The sequence below is a fragment of the Heptranchias perlo genome, chromosome 2 (assembly GCF_035084215.1).
Source record: "Heptranchias perlo isolate sHepPer1 chromosome 2, sHepPer1.hap1, whole genome shotgun sequence".
NCBI lineage: Eukaryota > Metazoa > Chordata > Chondrichthyes > Hexanchiformes > Hexanchidae > Heptranchias > Heptranchias perlo.
The window spans coordinates 107,568,146-107,583,640 of NC_090326.1; the positions used below are offsets into that span (position 1 = coordinate 107,568,146).

General features: G+C 40.1%; 1 protein-coding gene across 1 annotated transcript in view; it reads right to left on the reverse strand.

The window, feature by feature from the left end:
* Positions 1 to 3,865: 3,865 nt before the first annotated feature.
* Positions 3,866 to 15,495, reverse strand: part of LOC137334158 (maternal DNA replication licensing factor mcm6-like) — an 82,909-nt gene continuing 71,279 nt past the window's right edge. Inside the window, exons 16-17 of the mRNA XM_067998706.1 lie at positions 8,639 to 8,778; positions 3,866 to 4,285 (exon numbers count right to left, since the gene is read on the reverse strand). Coding sequence (XP_067854807.1) covers positions 4,160 to 4,285; positions 8,639 to 8,778 — 266 coding nt within the window. The 3' untranslated portion in view covers positions 3,866 to 4,159. The remainder of the gene's footprint in view (positions 4,286 to 8,638; positions 8,779 to 15,495) is intronic.

A 15,495-nucleotide genomic window follows, 5' to 3' on the forward strand; every position in this document is an offset into this window, starting at 1 on the left:
TATTTAACTTTTTCAAGACTCATTTATTAATGGTGTAACTCAAACCAAATTAAAATCTGTGAAATTCTCTGTTCAGCAAGAGAAAATACATGAGGAGCAACAGGTGAGCTTTTATCTTGATTGATTTCTTCGTAAGACTCAATGCAACTTGCAAAATCTGAACAATCTGTTTTCCTGCAAACCAGGAAGATTGATCTGCTGTCTGGTTTGGACAAGGTAGAAAATATTAAACAAAAGATTTACCTCCTCTGAAAATGCCAATATATCTAAAAATATTACTTTTATTGCAAAGTTTTATGTTGCACAATCTTTTTCTAACTGAAGGTACTCGGGGATTTTTCAAAATAAGAGACTCGAACTTCTACCTCCATCCCTGGTCCTAGTTGCTAAGGTTAACCTTTTCCATGCCAGTTGTATCAATGCCACATACAAAATTACAATTTTCAAATATTTTGAAAACAGCTTTATAATCAGTGTTCTCCCTGATCTTGAAGCAGATGCTGCATGCATAAAGGAGAAAAGTGTTTCATTCCAAATGACTATCTCACATTGATGAAATGTAAAACTGTACTTTTAAATAAAAGTAAAGTAACAGTTTCAATTTCTTAAGCTTATAGATCTGACATGACCCAGGTTAATATTAGATATTTTCTTTTGTATGATTTGCCAGTAAACTTGCACATTGGATTCCGAATATAATAAAGCTGCCATTCACAAGGGAGGTATGACTCGTGTTGCTGCATGCTGCAGCGACCTCCAGTCAAACTCTTTATGGCCTGTCAGTGACTGCAAAGACCCACCCCCCATCTACCGTTAGGAATTTCCCCCCTTAGTTGCAGGATAGCTTGAAGGGTGACTAGCAGACCAGAGCTGCTGGCATGAGATAGTTCACCTCTTAAACCCCATGGTGCTCCCAGTGTGTCATATGCTGTGCGTTAGGAGCGATAGGTATTCATTATGAGCTAACTTTGCATTATAACAAGGTCAATGTGGAATACCACAGGTACACAAAGCATCCAAAAGGCAGTGGTCCTGACCTTGATATTATACCACATTTTAGTTAATGCAGAGATCAGGATTCAGCTTCCTGTTGAGCAGAACTGCAATGTTTTTTTGCCGTATGCAAGTATGATGAAAAAAAGACATTTGATCCACCAAGCTAATTCTCTCCACATACCATGTGCAATTTTCCCCACAGATAACTCCACCAGACCCACTCATTTGCCTGAGCAACAACTAAAGGCAAACTTTCATAGAGTTTAGGCTTTGTTAAATTCACTCCACAAGGTAATTACTCCAAAGCTAGTTATTTACTCACATTTGCAGCTCTAACTATATGCATTCCGCAAGCGACTCATCTGGGTCCCAATATTGCACAAACCAGGCCCTGCCCCCAATTTTTTAATTACTTCAAGGTGTTGGGGATCGCTCTGGTACCTCGCTGAAGTAGTCATTCTTCATGGATAAGCCCAATAACTTGTCAGGTTATTCAAATATGGAGTCAGCCTGATCAAGATCAGCCAAGCCCGATCCTCTCCTCATGTACATGCACTGAGCTATCAGGGAACCTCCTTGGACCCTTCTACTCCAGTGGTAAGGGAACTGGCAGCCTCAGCTCATCTGCTGCTGAAATCCTCATCCATGCCTGTGTTACTTCTAGATTTGACTATTCCAATGCTCTCCTGGCCGGCCGCCCTGTGCACCCTCCATAAACTGGAGTTCATCCAAAACTCTGCTGCCCGTATCCTAACTTGCACCAAGTCCCATTCACCCATCACCCCTGTCCTTACTGACATACACTGGCTCCCGGTCTGGCAACGATTCAATTTTAAAATTCTCATCCTGGTTTTCAAATCCCTCCATGGCCTTGCCCCTCCCTATCCCTGTATACTCCTCCTGCCCTACAACCCTCAGATCTCTGCGCTCCTCCAATTCTTGCCTCTTGTGCACCCCCGATTTTCATCGCTCCACCATTGGCAGCTGTGCCTTCAGCCGCCTAGGACCCAAGCTCGAATTCCCTCCCTAAACCCCTCTCTTAAGAGGCTCCTCAAAACTTACCTCTGACTAAGCTTTTGGTCACCCATCCTAATATCTCCTTACTTGGCTCGGTGTCAAATATTGTTTGATAACGCTCCCTGTGAAGCACCTCGAGACATTTGACTACATTAAAGGCGCAATACAAATGCAAGTTGTTGTTGAAACATCAAAACTGTAAAAATTTTAATATTGGCACCAAGAACCTTTAGATTACTCCAAGCAAACATTTAGGTCACTAGGAACAAATCCAGAGTATTCAAACCAATCTTGTTCTCTAATGGTTTTATCTGTACAAAGAGGAGTTGACGCTGGATTTCTTGGAAGACGAAATAAAGATTTCTTTTGATAGTTTAAGGACAAGGCTCCTGGTAGCGATAATATAACTTCAGAGATGTTGCAGGCGGATAACAAACATATTGTGAAAGTGATGCAAAGGCTATTTAACAAAATTCGAAGAGGAACAAATGCCCGAGGACTGGGGAAAGGCAATAACAATACCAATCTTCAAAAAAAGGAGATAAGTGCGAATGCAGCAATTGCAGAGGAATCAGCTTACTGAGTATACCTGGAAAAGTATTCACTAAGACACTACAGAGGAGAATAAAAAGATATGTAGAGGTGGTACTGCATGAAGAACAAGCTAGTTTAAGACCTGGACGAAGTACAATAGATCAACTGTTTGTGATGACACAACATCCATTGTTACAACTTCATGGATTTTCAGTAGGCCTTTGACATTATATGGTGAGAAGGGATGGCATGTCTTGAGGATGTATGGTATTGCTGAGAAACTGGTCAGACTGATAGAAAGCATCTACAAGTCCCTGAGCACTGTTAGGATGGATAGGAAACTAACCGAATGGTTTAGATCAACAATTGGGGTGAGACAAGGATGCACACTTTTGTCTAATTTATTTAATCTAGTACTGAAAACTGATATTGGAGGAGTTTCCCTATGTGGCAAGATTTTAAACAATCTCAGATTTGCTGATGACATTGACCTTATAGCAACATCTAAAACAGATTTGCAGAGACTAAAAGATCAGATGTATATGGAGAGTAGAAAATTTGGATTACACATTAATATAAGGAAGACAAAGGCCATGTCATTTGGGAAGCATCAGGAAGCTGTACATATTACAGTTGGAAGGGATGCCTTGATGGGTTAGTGGCAGAGAATGGGAGTTGTGAAGACATCAAAAGAAGAATTGGACTTGAATCTGCTGTTTTTGGAAGATTAAGAAGGATATGGAAGGCTAAAGATATTTTCATAAAAACAAAAGTAAGAGTTTATGAATCAATGGTTATCCCCATATGGATGAGTGTTGGAACATGAAAAAAAATTGATGAGCAAAAGATACTAACAGTAGAGATGAGTTGGTTGAGAGGAATACTGAGAGTATCCAGGATGCAAAGATTAAAACGTGATGATCCATGAAAGATGACCTTGACAGTTTGGGCATATTTCAAGAATGGAAATAGCTAGAATACCTTTCACAGCCCTGCACACAGGTACATGGAACAAGAAGCCAAGGAAATGCTGGATAGACAACGTCAAGAGTGACTTGTCACAGAAAGGGATACAGATGACTGAAGCAGCCAGACTAGTTCAGAACTGACAACAGTGGAGAGAGTTCATTCAGCCCCATCGTCACTGCTGAGCTGATGAAAATTTAGTAGTAGTAGTAGTAGTAGTAGTAGTAGTAGTAGTAGTAGTAAAGGTTTTGTATTTTTCCTATATCTCTTCGTTGAGCACCTTATCTTTCAAAATTATACAATAAAACTATACAATAATAAAAGCTTTAATTTATGAAAATAATTTAGCCTTTTATTTTCTGATACATTAAACATTTTGCACCACTGCCAGTGATTACTCTGCCACAAATATTTTATCCCCTTTGCTATGAGGGGGATGTTCAGCACCAATCCAAGTTCTTCCAAACTACAAAAGAAAAATAAATAGCCAAGTTCCATGTCCTATTCAAGAGTCTCTCAGAACCAGTAGGTTTACCATTGCAATATTAATACTTAATATAATTAGTGTTTCAGCATGTGTTTTTAATTAAAGTGTAAACTTCAAGTGCTAATCATCTGGTAATTAATTTTGAAAATGTAATATTTACTAATCTTCTAGCACATAGTTTGGATTAACGACTAAGAAGGGATCATCTTCTTCAATGACATCATCCCCTTTTCCAGCCTTTAGCTTCTTCAGTCCAGACATAGTCAACTCTATCAGAATGTGATCCTAAAATATTAAAACAGCAGTTACTTCAACATCCATAACAAATCTTTTCAGCATCTCTACAATCGTATTCAAGCAATTTACTGTTTTGGTTCTCAATGTGACAAAAGTACAGTCTTCTACGTTGAATATTTTCATTGTATATTACATAGATTTTTGTTAGGCAAGGGTATTAAGGGATACGGATCAAAGGTGGTTAGATGGATTTAAGATATAGATCAGCCATGATCTAATTGAAGGCAGAACAGGCTCGAGGGGCTGAATGGCCTACTCCTGTTCCTATGTTCCACTACAATGGTGGAGGAAACTGAGCTGAATAGAGTGCAACATGCCAGGCTTTGAACCAAATTAGGCTTGGAATGTTCCATTAAAATAGGGAAAACATAAAAATATTGACATTTTATTAAAAAAAAACCACAACTCCTATTCAAAATAAGAAAAGATCTAACACAAAGATCGAAGATGCAGTTCCAAAAAACTCATGGCACATTCTATGAAATTTGCCATTTTCTTTTGTTGACTTCATGTCTGTTTAATTTTCAATGCCATTAATTGTAACTGACTTTACTACTAAAATGTAAAAATTGAAAACTTGGTGTACAAAGTATTTATTGTATTTGTACAGTTTTGGTAATTGAGAGGCAGACAACGAACATAGAAGCTACAGTGCCATGAAGACACAGAGCATCTTTTGACATTGAAACACAACACAACCTAGTTACAGACCTCTTGGAATTTCCTCAACGGTTTACTACTACTAATGTAACTAACAAATGGAACATTGAGACAGTCACCTGCTGAATACAAATCAGCACTGGGCACGAATGGGAGGGTAGGAAGTTTGCCTGAGTTCAACAAGACTAGTTTGTTGTAAAAGTCTTCCTTCTTTCCCGTCCCAACATTTTCAAAAATATTAGAATGTAGAGCTGCAGTTCTGGGCACAACACAGCAGAATTAAATGGGGCCCTATTTCTGTTGAAGTTTTTAAAAATATAATGTTTAAGTGGCAGCACATGGGCCATCCCAGATGTCCACCACTTTGTCCAATCAAGTGTCACCAGAAACAGCAATACTTTTCACCTTAACAGTGACTCTGACTACCAGATCATAGAAAGTTACGGCACAGAAGGCGGCCATTCGGACCATCACGAGTCAGGCCGGCCGAAAAAGAGCTATCTAGCTTAATCCCACTTTCCGACACTTTAAAAAAAAAAAAAATTCGTCCATGGGATGTGAGCGTTGCTGGCAAGGCCAACATTTATTGCCCATCCCTAATTGCACTCAAGAAGGTGGTGGTGAACCGCCTTCTTGAACCGCTGCAGTCCGTGTGGTGAAGATTCTCCCACAGTGCTGTTAGGAAGGGAGTTCCGGGATTTTGACCCAGCGACGATGAAGGAACGGCGATATATTTCCAAGTCAGGATGGTGTGTGACTTGGAGGGGAACGTGCAAGTGGTGTTGTTCCCATGTGCCTGCTGCCCTTGTCCTTCTAGGTGGTAGAGGTCGCGGGTTTGGGAGGTGCTGTCGAAGAAGCCTCGGTGAGTTGCTGCAATGCATCCTATGGATGGTACACACTGCAGCCACTGTGCGCCAGTGGTGGAGGGAGTGAATGTTTAGGGTGGTGGATGGGGTGCCAGTCAAGCAGGGGCTGCTCTGTCCTGGATGGTGTCGAGCTTCTTGAGTGTTGTTGGAGCTGCACTCATCCAGGCAAGTGGAGCGTATTCAATAACGCTCCTGACTTGTGCTTTGTAGATGGTGGAAAGGCTTTGGGAAGTCAGGTGGTGAGTCAGCAGAATACCCAGCCTCTGACCTGCTCTTGTAGCCACAGTATTTATATGGCTGGTCCAGTTAAGTTTCTGGTCAATGATGACCCCCATGATGTTGATGGTGGGGGATTCGGCGATGGTAATGCCGTTGAATATAAAGGGGAGGTGGTTAGATTCTCTCTTGTTGGAAATGGTCATTGCCTGGCACTTATCTGGCACAAATGATACTTGCCACTTTTCAGCCCAAGCCTGGCTACAGCACTTCAAGTGCACATCCAAGTACTTTTTAAATGAGTTGAGGGTTTCTGCTTCTACCAACCTTTCAGGCAGTGCGTTCCAGACCCCCACCAACCTGTGGATGAAAAAAATTCTCCTCAGCTCCCCTCTAATCCTTCTACCGCTTACTTTAAATCTATGCCCCCTGGACACTGACTCCTCTGCTAAGGGAAATAGGTCCTCCCTATCCACTCTATCTAGCAGTCATAATTTTATATGCCTCAATTAAATCTCCCCTCAGCCTCCTTTGTTCCAAAGAAAAAAACCCCAGCCTATCCAATCTTTTCTCTTAGCTAAAATTCTCCAGCCTTGGCAACATCCTCTTATATCCCCTCTGTACCCTCTCTAGTGCAATCACATCTTTCCTGTAATGTGGTGACCAGAACTGTATGCAGTACTCAAGCTGTGGCCCAACCAATGTTTTATACAGTTCTAGCATAACCTCCCTGCTAATAAAGGATTGTGTCCCCTATGCCTTTTTAACCACCTTATCTACCTGTCCTACTACCTTCAAGGATCTGTGCACTCCAATGTCCTTCACTTCCTCTACACCTCAGTACCCTCCCATTTATTGTGTATTCCCTTGCCTTGTTTGCCTCCCCAAATGCATTACCTCACACTTCTCTGGATTGAATTCCATTTGTCACTTTTCTGCCCACCTGATCAATCCGTTGATATCTTCCTGCAGTCCACAGCTTTCCTCCTCACTATCAACCACACAGCCAATTTTTGTATCATCTGCAAACTTCTTGATCAAGCCTCCCCCACATTCAAGTCCAAATCATTAATATATACCACAAAAAACAAGGAACCTAGTACTGAGCCTTGCAGAACCCCATTGGAAACAGCCTTCCAGTTGCAAAAACACCAGTCAACCATTACTCTTTGCTTCCTGCCACAGAGCCAATTTTGGATCCAACTAGCCACTTTCCCTTGGATCCCACATGCCACATGGGGCCTCATCAAAAGCCTTGCTAAAATCACGTAGACTCCATCAAGCACGTTACCCTCATCGACGCTCCTTGTTTCCTCCTCAAAAAATTCAATCAAGTTAGTCAGACACGACCTTCCCTTAACAAATCCATGCTGACTGTCTTTGATTAACCCGTGCCTTTCTAAATGACAATTTATGCTGTCCCTCAGAATTGATTCCAATAATTTGCCTACCACTGAGGTTAGACTGACTGGCCTAGAATTACTCGGTCTACCTCTTTCTCCCATTTCAAACAGTAGTACAACTTTAGCAGTTCTCCAATCCTCCGGCACCACACCTGTAGCCAGGGAGGATTGGAAAATGATGGTCAGAGCCTCTGCTATTTCCTCCCTTATTTCTCTTAACAGCCTGGGATACATTTCATCTGGGCCTGGCGATTTATCTACTTTCAAAGATGCTAAACCCTTTAATACTTCCTCTCTCACTATGTTCATCGGCTTACCACCAAGACAAAAATAGGTCACAGTTTTAAAGCTTGAAGAGGGGAGGAAAGAATTCCACTCCTTTGTAATTTCATCTTTTCAAGCTTTCCATTTATAATTGTGAGTTTACTGCTTTAAAATCCAAAAGCTATTTTCATTAAAACAAAAAGGCACTATCGCTTTCCAAGTGTTTCGGATCTTTTAATTACTTGATTGCAGTTATCACACTAGATAGTGATTTACTTAGGTTTTAAAGCAGATTTACATCATGTCACAAGTGGCATACATGCGCACAATAGTGCACTGAGATTTTTTTCAGCCTTTAATCCCACCAATTGCCATCATAATGTCAAGAGTTCCACTTTGAACACAATCTGTTTCATAAGAGTGCTTCAAATTGACTGCAGTTTAGTTAACCAGAAAATATGACATTACTAAGTAGCAAAGAACATAGTAAGTGAAACCTGGTTAGCTACAATGGGCAGTCCCTTCAGGCTTCCTCTATGGAATGAGCCTGCAAGTCTTAGCTGGGATATCGTTGGAGAAAATAGGAAAATGAGACACCAAAAACACTCTCCTCTATGCCCCCATTGCATCCATTAAGATTTTTGTGATCCAGACTGCAACAGTCTTCTAACAGAGGATAAGAGGATAGCCCAAGTTTTTTTGGGGGGGGGATGGGGGAAGAAAGGAAAAAAAAAAGTGCTGTGAAAAGTTCCAAAAATAAACTTAACCCACATATTTTTTTTTAAAAACTACCATTTTCTTTGTATTTTTAACAGCTGTAGAGCAGTTTTCAGGAGACTATGCAGGAATAAATCTATAGAACCTGCTGGGTTTCTCCACACTCAAAGTCCGAAAACTGTGACAATTAATAATCTGCTATACGAAATGCTCACATTGTGAACCAGTCGGTGAATAACCTTTTCAATCAGCGTCTTCTTCAAAATCAGTTCGGCCTCCGTTTCAATCTCGCTTTCCATCTCCTTCAGGTACCAATTTATAAGGTCACTTTTCCGCACAGCCGCATTACCTTCCACTATAACAAAGCACAACTAATTTAGAGCAGCAGTCCTGAAGCACAGCTTTACAGAAACTGTGATCCTAGGTTAGAGTCCCACATGTTGGTGCTACAATTCACTCAGCATGTTTATGGGCGCTACAGATACACCAACAATTACTGACATTGTCTTGCAAAAGAAATTGGGCTCTTGGAAGACATGAAATGATCTGCTGAAATGCTCAAAGATTCTCAGACAATTATGCAAGATTTTCTTGCAAGAATTTTGATGGTTATCTTGCTGCAAAGCACTTGCTGCTCATCATCTTGCAACAGAATATACCTAATGAAACCAGCAGTAGCAGAGCTTTTTTAGCACTTAAAGTAGGCTATTGTACCAAGAGATTACTCAACTGCATGTAGGGAAATACAGGAGAGGCCAAGCATATGATGCAGTCATCCCAGTTACATTATAGGAACACTCACATTGATCCGCAATGCATTACCAAGCTGTTATTTCACAATTGTGCACCAAAAGCGGCTACTAACTTTCATACCCGATGCCAAAGCAGCAATTTTTTATGATGCTGTAAGTATGGAAGGTTTGCTGTGGTTCATTTAAGGTTCATAGTATCATAGTATAGTACAACTCAGAAGGAGGCCATTCATCCCATTGTGCCTGTACCAGCTCTTTGAAAGAGCTATCTAATTAGTCCCACTCCCCTGCCTTTCCCCATGGCCCTGTAAATTTTTTTTCCTTACAAATATTTATCCAATTCCATTTTGAAAGTTACCATTGAATCTTCTTCTACTGTCCTTTCAGGCAGTGTATTCCAGATCATAACAACTCGCTGTGTAAAAAAATGTTTCCTCGTGTCGCCTCTGGTTCTTTTGCCAATCACCTTATATCTGTGTCCTCTGGTTACCGACCCTTCTGCCACTGGAAACAGTTTCTCCTTATTTACTCTATCAAAACCATTCATGATTTTGAACACCTCTATCAAATCTCTCCTTAACCTTCTCAGGTCTAAGGAGAACAAACCCAGCTTCTCCAGTCTCTCCACATAACTGAAATCCCTCATCCCTGGTACCATTCTAGTAAATCTCCACTGGACCTTCTCTCTAAAGGCCTTGACATCCTTCCTAATGTGTGGTGCCCAGAATTGATCACAATATGCCAGCTGGGGCCTAAGCAATGCTTTATAAAGGTTCAACATAACTTCCTGACTTTTGTACTCTATGCCTCTATTAATAAAGTCTTGATCCCATAAGCTTCTTTTTTTTTTTTTTTTTTTTTTTTAAGAACAGCCTTCTCAACTTGTCCTGCCACCTTCGAAGATTTGTGTATGTACACCCCCAGGTCTCTGTTCGTGTATCTCCATTAAAAATGTGCCTTTAGTTTATATCTCCTCTCCTCATTCTTCCGACCAAAATGTAGCACTTCACGCTTCTCTGCGTTAATTTCATCTGCCATGTGTCTGCCCATTTCACCAGTCCTCATGAAGTCTGATACTATCCTCCACATTATTTACTATATTCCCGAGTTTCGTGTTATCTGCAAACGTTGAAATTATGCCCTGTATACCCAAGACCAGGTCATTAATAAATATCAAAAAGCACAGTGGTCCAAATACTGACTCTTGGGGAAAACCACTGTATACTTCCCTCAAGTCTGAAAAACAACCGTTCACCACTACTCTCTACTTTCTGTCCTGTAGCCAATTTTGTATCCACACTGCCGCTGTCACTTTAATCCAATGTGCTTTAATTCTGTTAAAAAGTCTATTATATCAAATGCCTTTTGAAAGTCCATATACACATCAATCGCACAACCCTCATCAATCCTCACCATTACTTCATCAAAGAACTCAATCAAGTTAGTCAAACACAATTTTCCTTTAACAAATCCGTGCTGACTTTCATTTATTAGCCCATACTTTTCAGAATGCCAATTAATTTTGACCCGGATTATTTTCTTCCCACGATGGTGAGGCCTGTAATTGCCGGGTTTATCCCTCTCCCCTTTTTTGAATAGAGGTGTAACATTTACAATCCTTCAGTCCTCTGGCCCATATCTAAGGAGGATTGGAAGATCGTGGTCAGTGCCTCCACAATTTCGACCTTTACTTCCCTCAGTAACCTAGGATGCATCCCATCTGGACCAGGTTACTTTTCCACTTTGAGTACTGCCAATCTTTTAAGTATCTCCTCTTTACCTATTTCTATCCTATTCAATATCACTACTACCTCCTCCTTTACTGCTACATTGGCAGCATCCTCTTCCCTAGTGAAGACTGACGCAAAGTATTCATTTAATACCTCAGCCATTCCCTGGTTGTACTTACTTGCAGATTTATTTTCTAGCCTGATATTTGTGACTGAGTATGACAAGGCTTGTCTACTGAAGATGAAGAATTTTATTTTTTAAATAATGTTTCATTTAACATTTATTATTTTTTCATGTATTAGGGAAATTTAAAAGTGATACTGGAGAATGGAGCTTAAAGGTTATGAAAAAACAAATAAAGAGGTGTGATGAAGTCTGCGGTATAGTGCAGGGACCAATTCCTGATGTGTAGTGCTAAAGAGAGAGAATGGAAACGCAGGGCATTCTTCCAAAACAGGACCCCAAAGTGCAAAATTAAAAGTGCCTTGCATGACTAAATCTCATCTGTGATGTTAGGATAACCTGAGATTAACTATAGGAACATAGGATAGAACTATGAAAAAAAAAATTGATTAGTATTAAAACTCAAGGTTTTGTGTTGCATTAAATGGTCCCTTCTAGTTGTTCAATTATCAGGATTCTCTGTACTAAATTTATTATTGCAGATCTATATTGTAGATGAAGTCAACTCCAGCAATACTTTGTCATTATCGAAATTTTGCAGCGTATTAACCATCTCCTGATTCCAACTATTGTATACAAGTGTGTCATGATCAGTAGTACATTGATTAAGTTTAGTAAATTAATAACTACTATTTCCTGTTTAAAATTATTGGATAGCTGATGGCAGCTACTTATTTCATACTGAACACAGCCTTGTAATGCAAGTATAATTACCTGATGTTGAAGTCCACTAGTAAGGGGCTGTTCATTAATAAAAGCATATCATTTAAGATGGCTTGGTGCTATGTTTTACAGTGTTGGATTTTCTCATATTTCAAAGCATCTGAGGGTGTATTCTCTTCTAGTTGCTAAGAGTGGAAAAGTCAATAGAAATATAAAATGTGTTTGCAGGTCACCTCCCTGCTGCCTTGCAAGAAATATGCAAGTATGGCACAGTGAGAGGAGAGCAAGGAGAAAATAGGACATACCTCTAAAATAGAATGAGAGCAAAGTTTATAGATAGAGTTGAAAAAGTCTCCTTTACTTTAGTGCTTTAATCTTAAATCTCTCTTTTCTCTTCACTCCATCCCGTAACCTGGGTCAGATATTTTCCCCTTTTATCTTGTATTTTGTCTTTTAGATATATAAATTAGAAATACTATCTGAAAAAGCTTCGTATGGGCAACTAAGGACATTGTTACATTTCCTGCTGACATCATATGTATGAACAGAAAAGTACAATAACATGGACTAAAAAAATGTTACAAGGCTATAATTTAAGCTAAGATGTCAGTAAAACATGCGGTTACAAATTTTGGGTCTGCACGAGGTATTCTCTTTGATTTAGCGCCAGCAGTCTAGGAACATGAGTAGGCCATTCAGCCCCTCGTGCCTGCTCCGCCATTTGATAAGATCATGGCTGATCTGTGATCAAACTCCATATACCTGTCTTTGGCCCATATCCCTTATTGACTTTAGTTGCCAAAAAGCTCTCTCTTCCGCAAACGGCAATTGATACTAGCTCAATTGCTAAATTTAAATCAGAGAGAGAGAGAGTTCCAAACTTCTACCACCCTTTGTGTGTAGAAATGTTTTCTAATCTCACTCCTGAAAGGTCTGGCTCTAATTTTTAGACTGTGCCCCCTACTCCTAAAATCCCCAACCAGCAGATATAGTTTCTCTATATCCACCCTGTTTCCCTTAATATCTTATAAACTTTGATCAGATCACCTCTTAACCTTCTAAACTCCAGAGAATACAACCCCAATTTGTGTAATCTCTCTTCGTAACTTAACCCTTGAAGTCCAGGTATCATTCTAGTAAACCTACGCTGCACTCCCTCCAAGGCCAATATGTCCTTCCGAAGGTGCGGTGCCCAGAACTGCTCACAGTACTCCAAGTGCGGTCTAACCAGGGTTTTGTATAGCTGCAGCATAACTTCTGCCCCCTTGTACTTTAGTCCTCTAGATATAAAGGCCAGCATTCCATTAGCCTTATTGATTATTTTCTGCACCTGTTCATGACACTTCAATGATCTATGAACCTGAACCCCTAAATCCCTTTGGACATCCACTGTTTTTAACGTTTTACCATTTAGAAAGTACCCTGTTCTATCCTTTTTTGATCCAAACTGGATGACCTCACATTTGCCTAAATTGAATTCCATTTGCCACAGTTTTGCCCATTCACCTAATCTATCAATATCGCTTTGTAATTTTATGTTTTCATCTACGCTACATACAATGCCACCAATCTGTGTGTCATCGGCAAACTTAGATATGAGACTTTCTATGCCTTCATCTAAGTCATTAATAAATAGTGAAGAATTGAGGCCCCAAAACAGATCCCTGTGGGACTCCACTAGTCACATCCCGTCAATGTGAGTACCTACCCATTATCCCTACTCTGTCGCCTTTCGCTCAGCCAACTTCCTAACCAAGTCCGTACTTTTCCCTCGATTCCATGGGCTTCTATCTTAGCTAACATTCTTATGTGGGACCTTATCAAATGCCTTCTGGAAGTCCATATAAATAACATCCATTGACATTCCCCTGTCCACTACTTTAGTCACCTCTTCAAAAACATTCAATCAGGTTTGACAGGCACGACCTACCTTTCACAAATCCATGCTGGCTCTATCTGATTAACTGAAAATGCGAGGTGTTCAGTCACCCTATCCTTAATTATAGACTCCAGCATTTTCCCCACAACAGATGTTGGGCTAACTGGTCTATAATTCCAGTTTCCCTCTCTCTCCTTTTCTTAAAAAGTAGAGTGACATGTGCAATTTTCCAATCCAGAGGGACAGTTCCCGAATCTAGAGAACTTTGAAAGATTATAGTTAGGGCATCTGCAATGTGCTCACCTACTTCCTTTAAAATCCTGGGATGGAAACCATCTGGTCCTGGGGATTTGTCACTCTTTAGTGACATTATTTTCTTCATTACTGTTGCTTTACTTATGTTAATTTTATCGAGTCCCTGTCCCCGATTCAATATTAGTTTTCTTGGGATTTCCGGCATGCTATCCTCTTTTTCTACTGTAAATACTGACGCAAAGTAATTGTTCAACATATCCACCATTTTCCCATTGTCAAGGACAATATCCCCACTTTCAGTTTTTAAGGGGCTAACACTGCTCCTGACCACCCTCTTTTTCCTAATAGAACTATAAAAGTTCTTCGTATTGGTTTTGATATCACTTGCAAGTTTCTTTTCATACTCTCTTTTTTAGCTCTTACTGTTTTGTGACCCTTTGTTGATCTTTGTATCTTTCCCATTCGCCAGGATCTGTGCCATTTTTTGCCTTTTTGTATGCCCTTTCTTTATGTTTTATACTGTCCCATACCTCTTTAGTTGTCCATGGCTGTTTTTTTTGGCAAGTAGAGTTCTTGCCCCTCAGGGGTATAAACCGATTCTGTATCACATTAAATGTTTCTTTAAACATTTCCCACTGATCATCAGTCATTTGACCCATTAACAGATTTGCCCAGTTTACTGTGGACAGTCTGTCTCATCCCATTGAAGTCAGCCTTACCCAAGTCTAGAATCTTACCAGCTGATTCATTTTTCTCCCTTTCAAACACTACATTGAACTCGATCATGTTATGATTGCTATTGGATAGATGTTCACACACAGTTAAGCTGTTAACTAAATCTGGTTCATTACTCATGACTAAATCTAGTATGGCTTGCCCCCTTGTTGCCTCTAGGACATACTGCTATAGAAAACTCTCCCAGACACACAAGAAATTCACTACCTTTCTGACAGTTGCTAGTCTGCTTTCCCCAATCTATGTGAAGGTTAAAGTCCCCCATTAAGACCACTATGCCTTTGTTACACGCTTGTCTAATCTCTGCATTTACACAATCTAGCACTTCAGAGCTGCTGCCAGGGGTGCTATACACAACTCCCACTATAGTCTTAGATCCTTTCCTATTTCTCAATTCAACCCATAAGGTCTCTGTTGGCTGCTTACCTCTCGTTATAGCCTCCTTTATCATTGAAGTGATTTCATCTGTGATGACTAAGGCTACTCCTCCCCCCCTTCCATTTTCCCTATCTCTCCTGTCGACCTTATTCTCCCATAAGCAGACCCCACATCCCTTACGATTGGGGGGTTGCATTTACTGCCTAATATCTAGTAATACAACAGTGTGTCATGAAGGTCACAACAATTAAACACCTTGTTGTGCACAGTGGATATTGTAATCTCACATCCACTTTACTTGCACTTCTCATATCTTCTGAAAGCTAAACAAACATTCTAGGGAGACAAGGCCAATGGTAAACCAACATTTACATGTAATATATGAACAAACAAAACATGCTGGATCTCAATCTATTTCGCAATGTTCATCGTAACACAGAAAATAATAGACACTACATTATCCTTGTCAGCAGGATAAATTCACTTTGCAGATTAG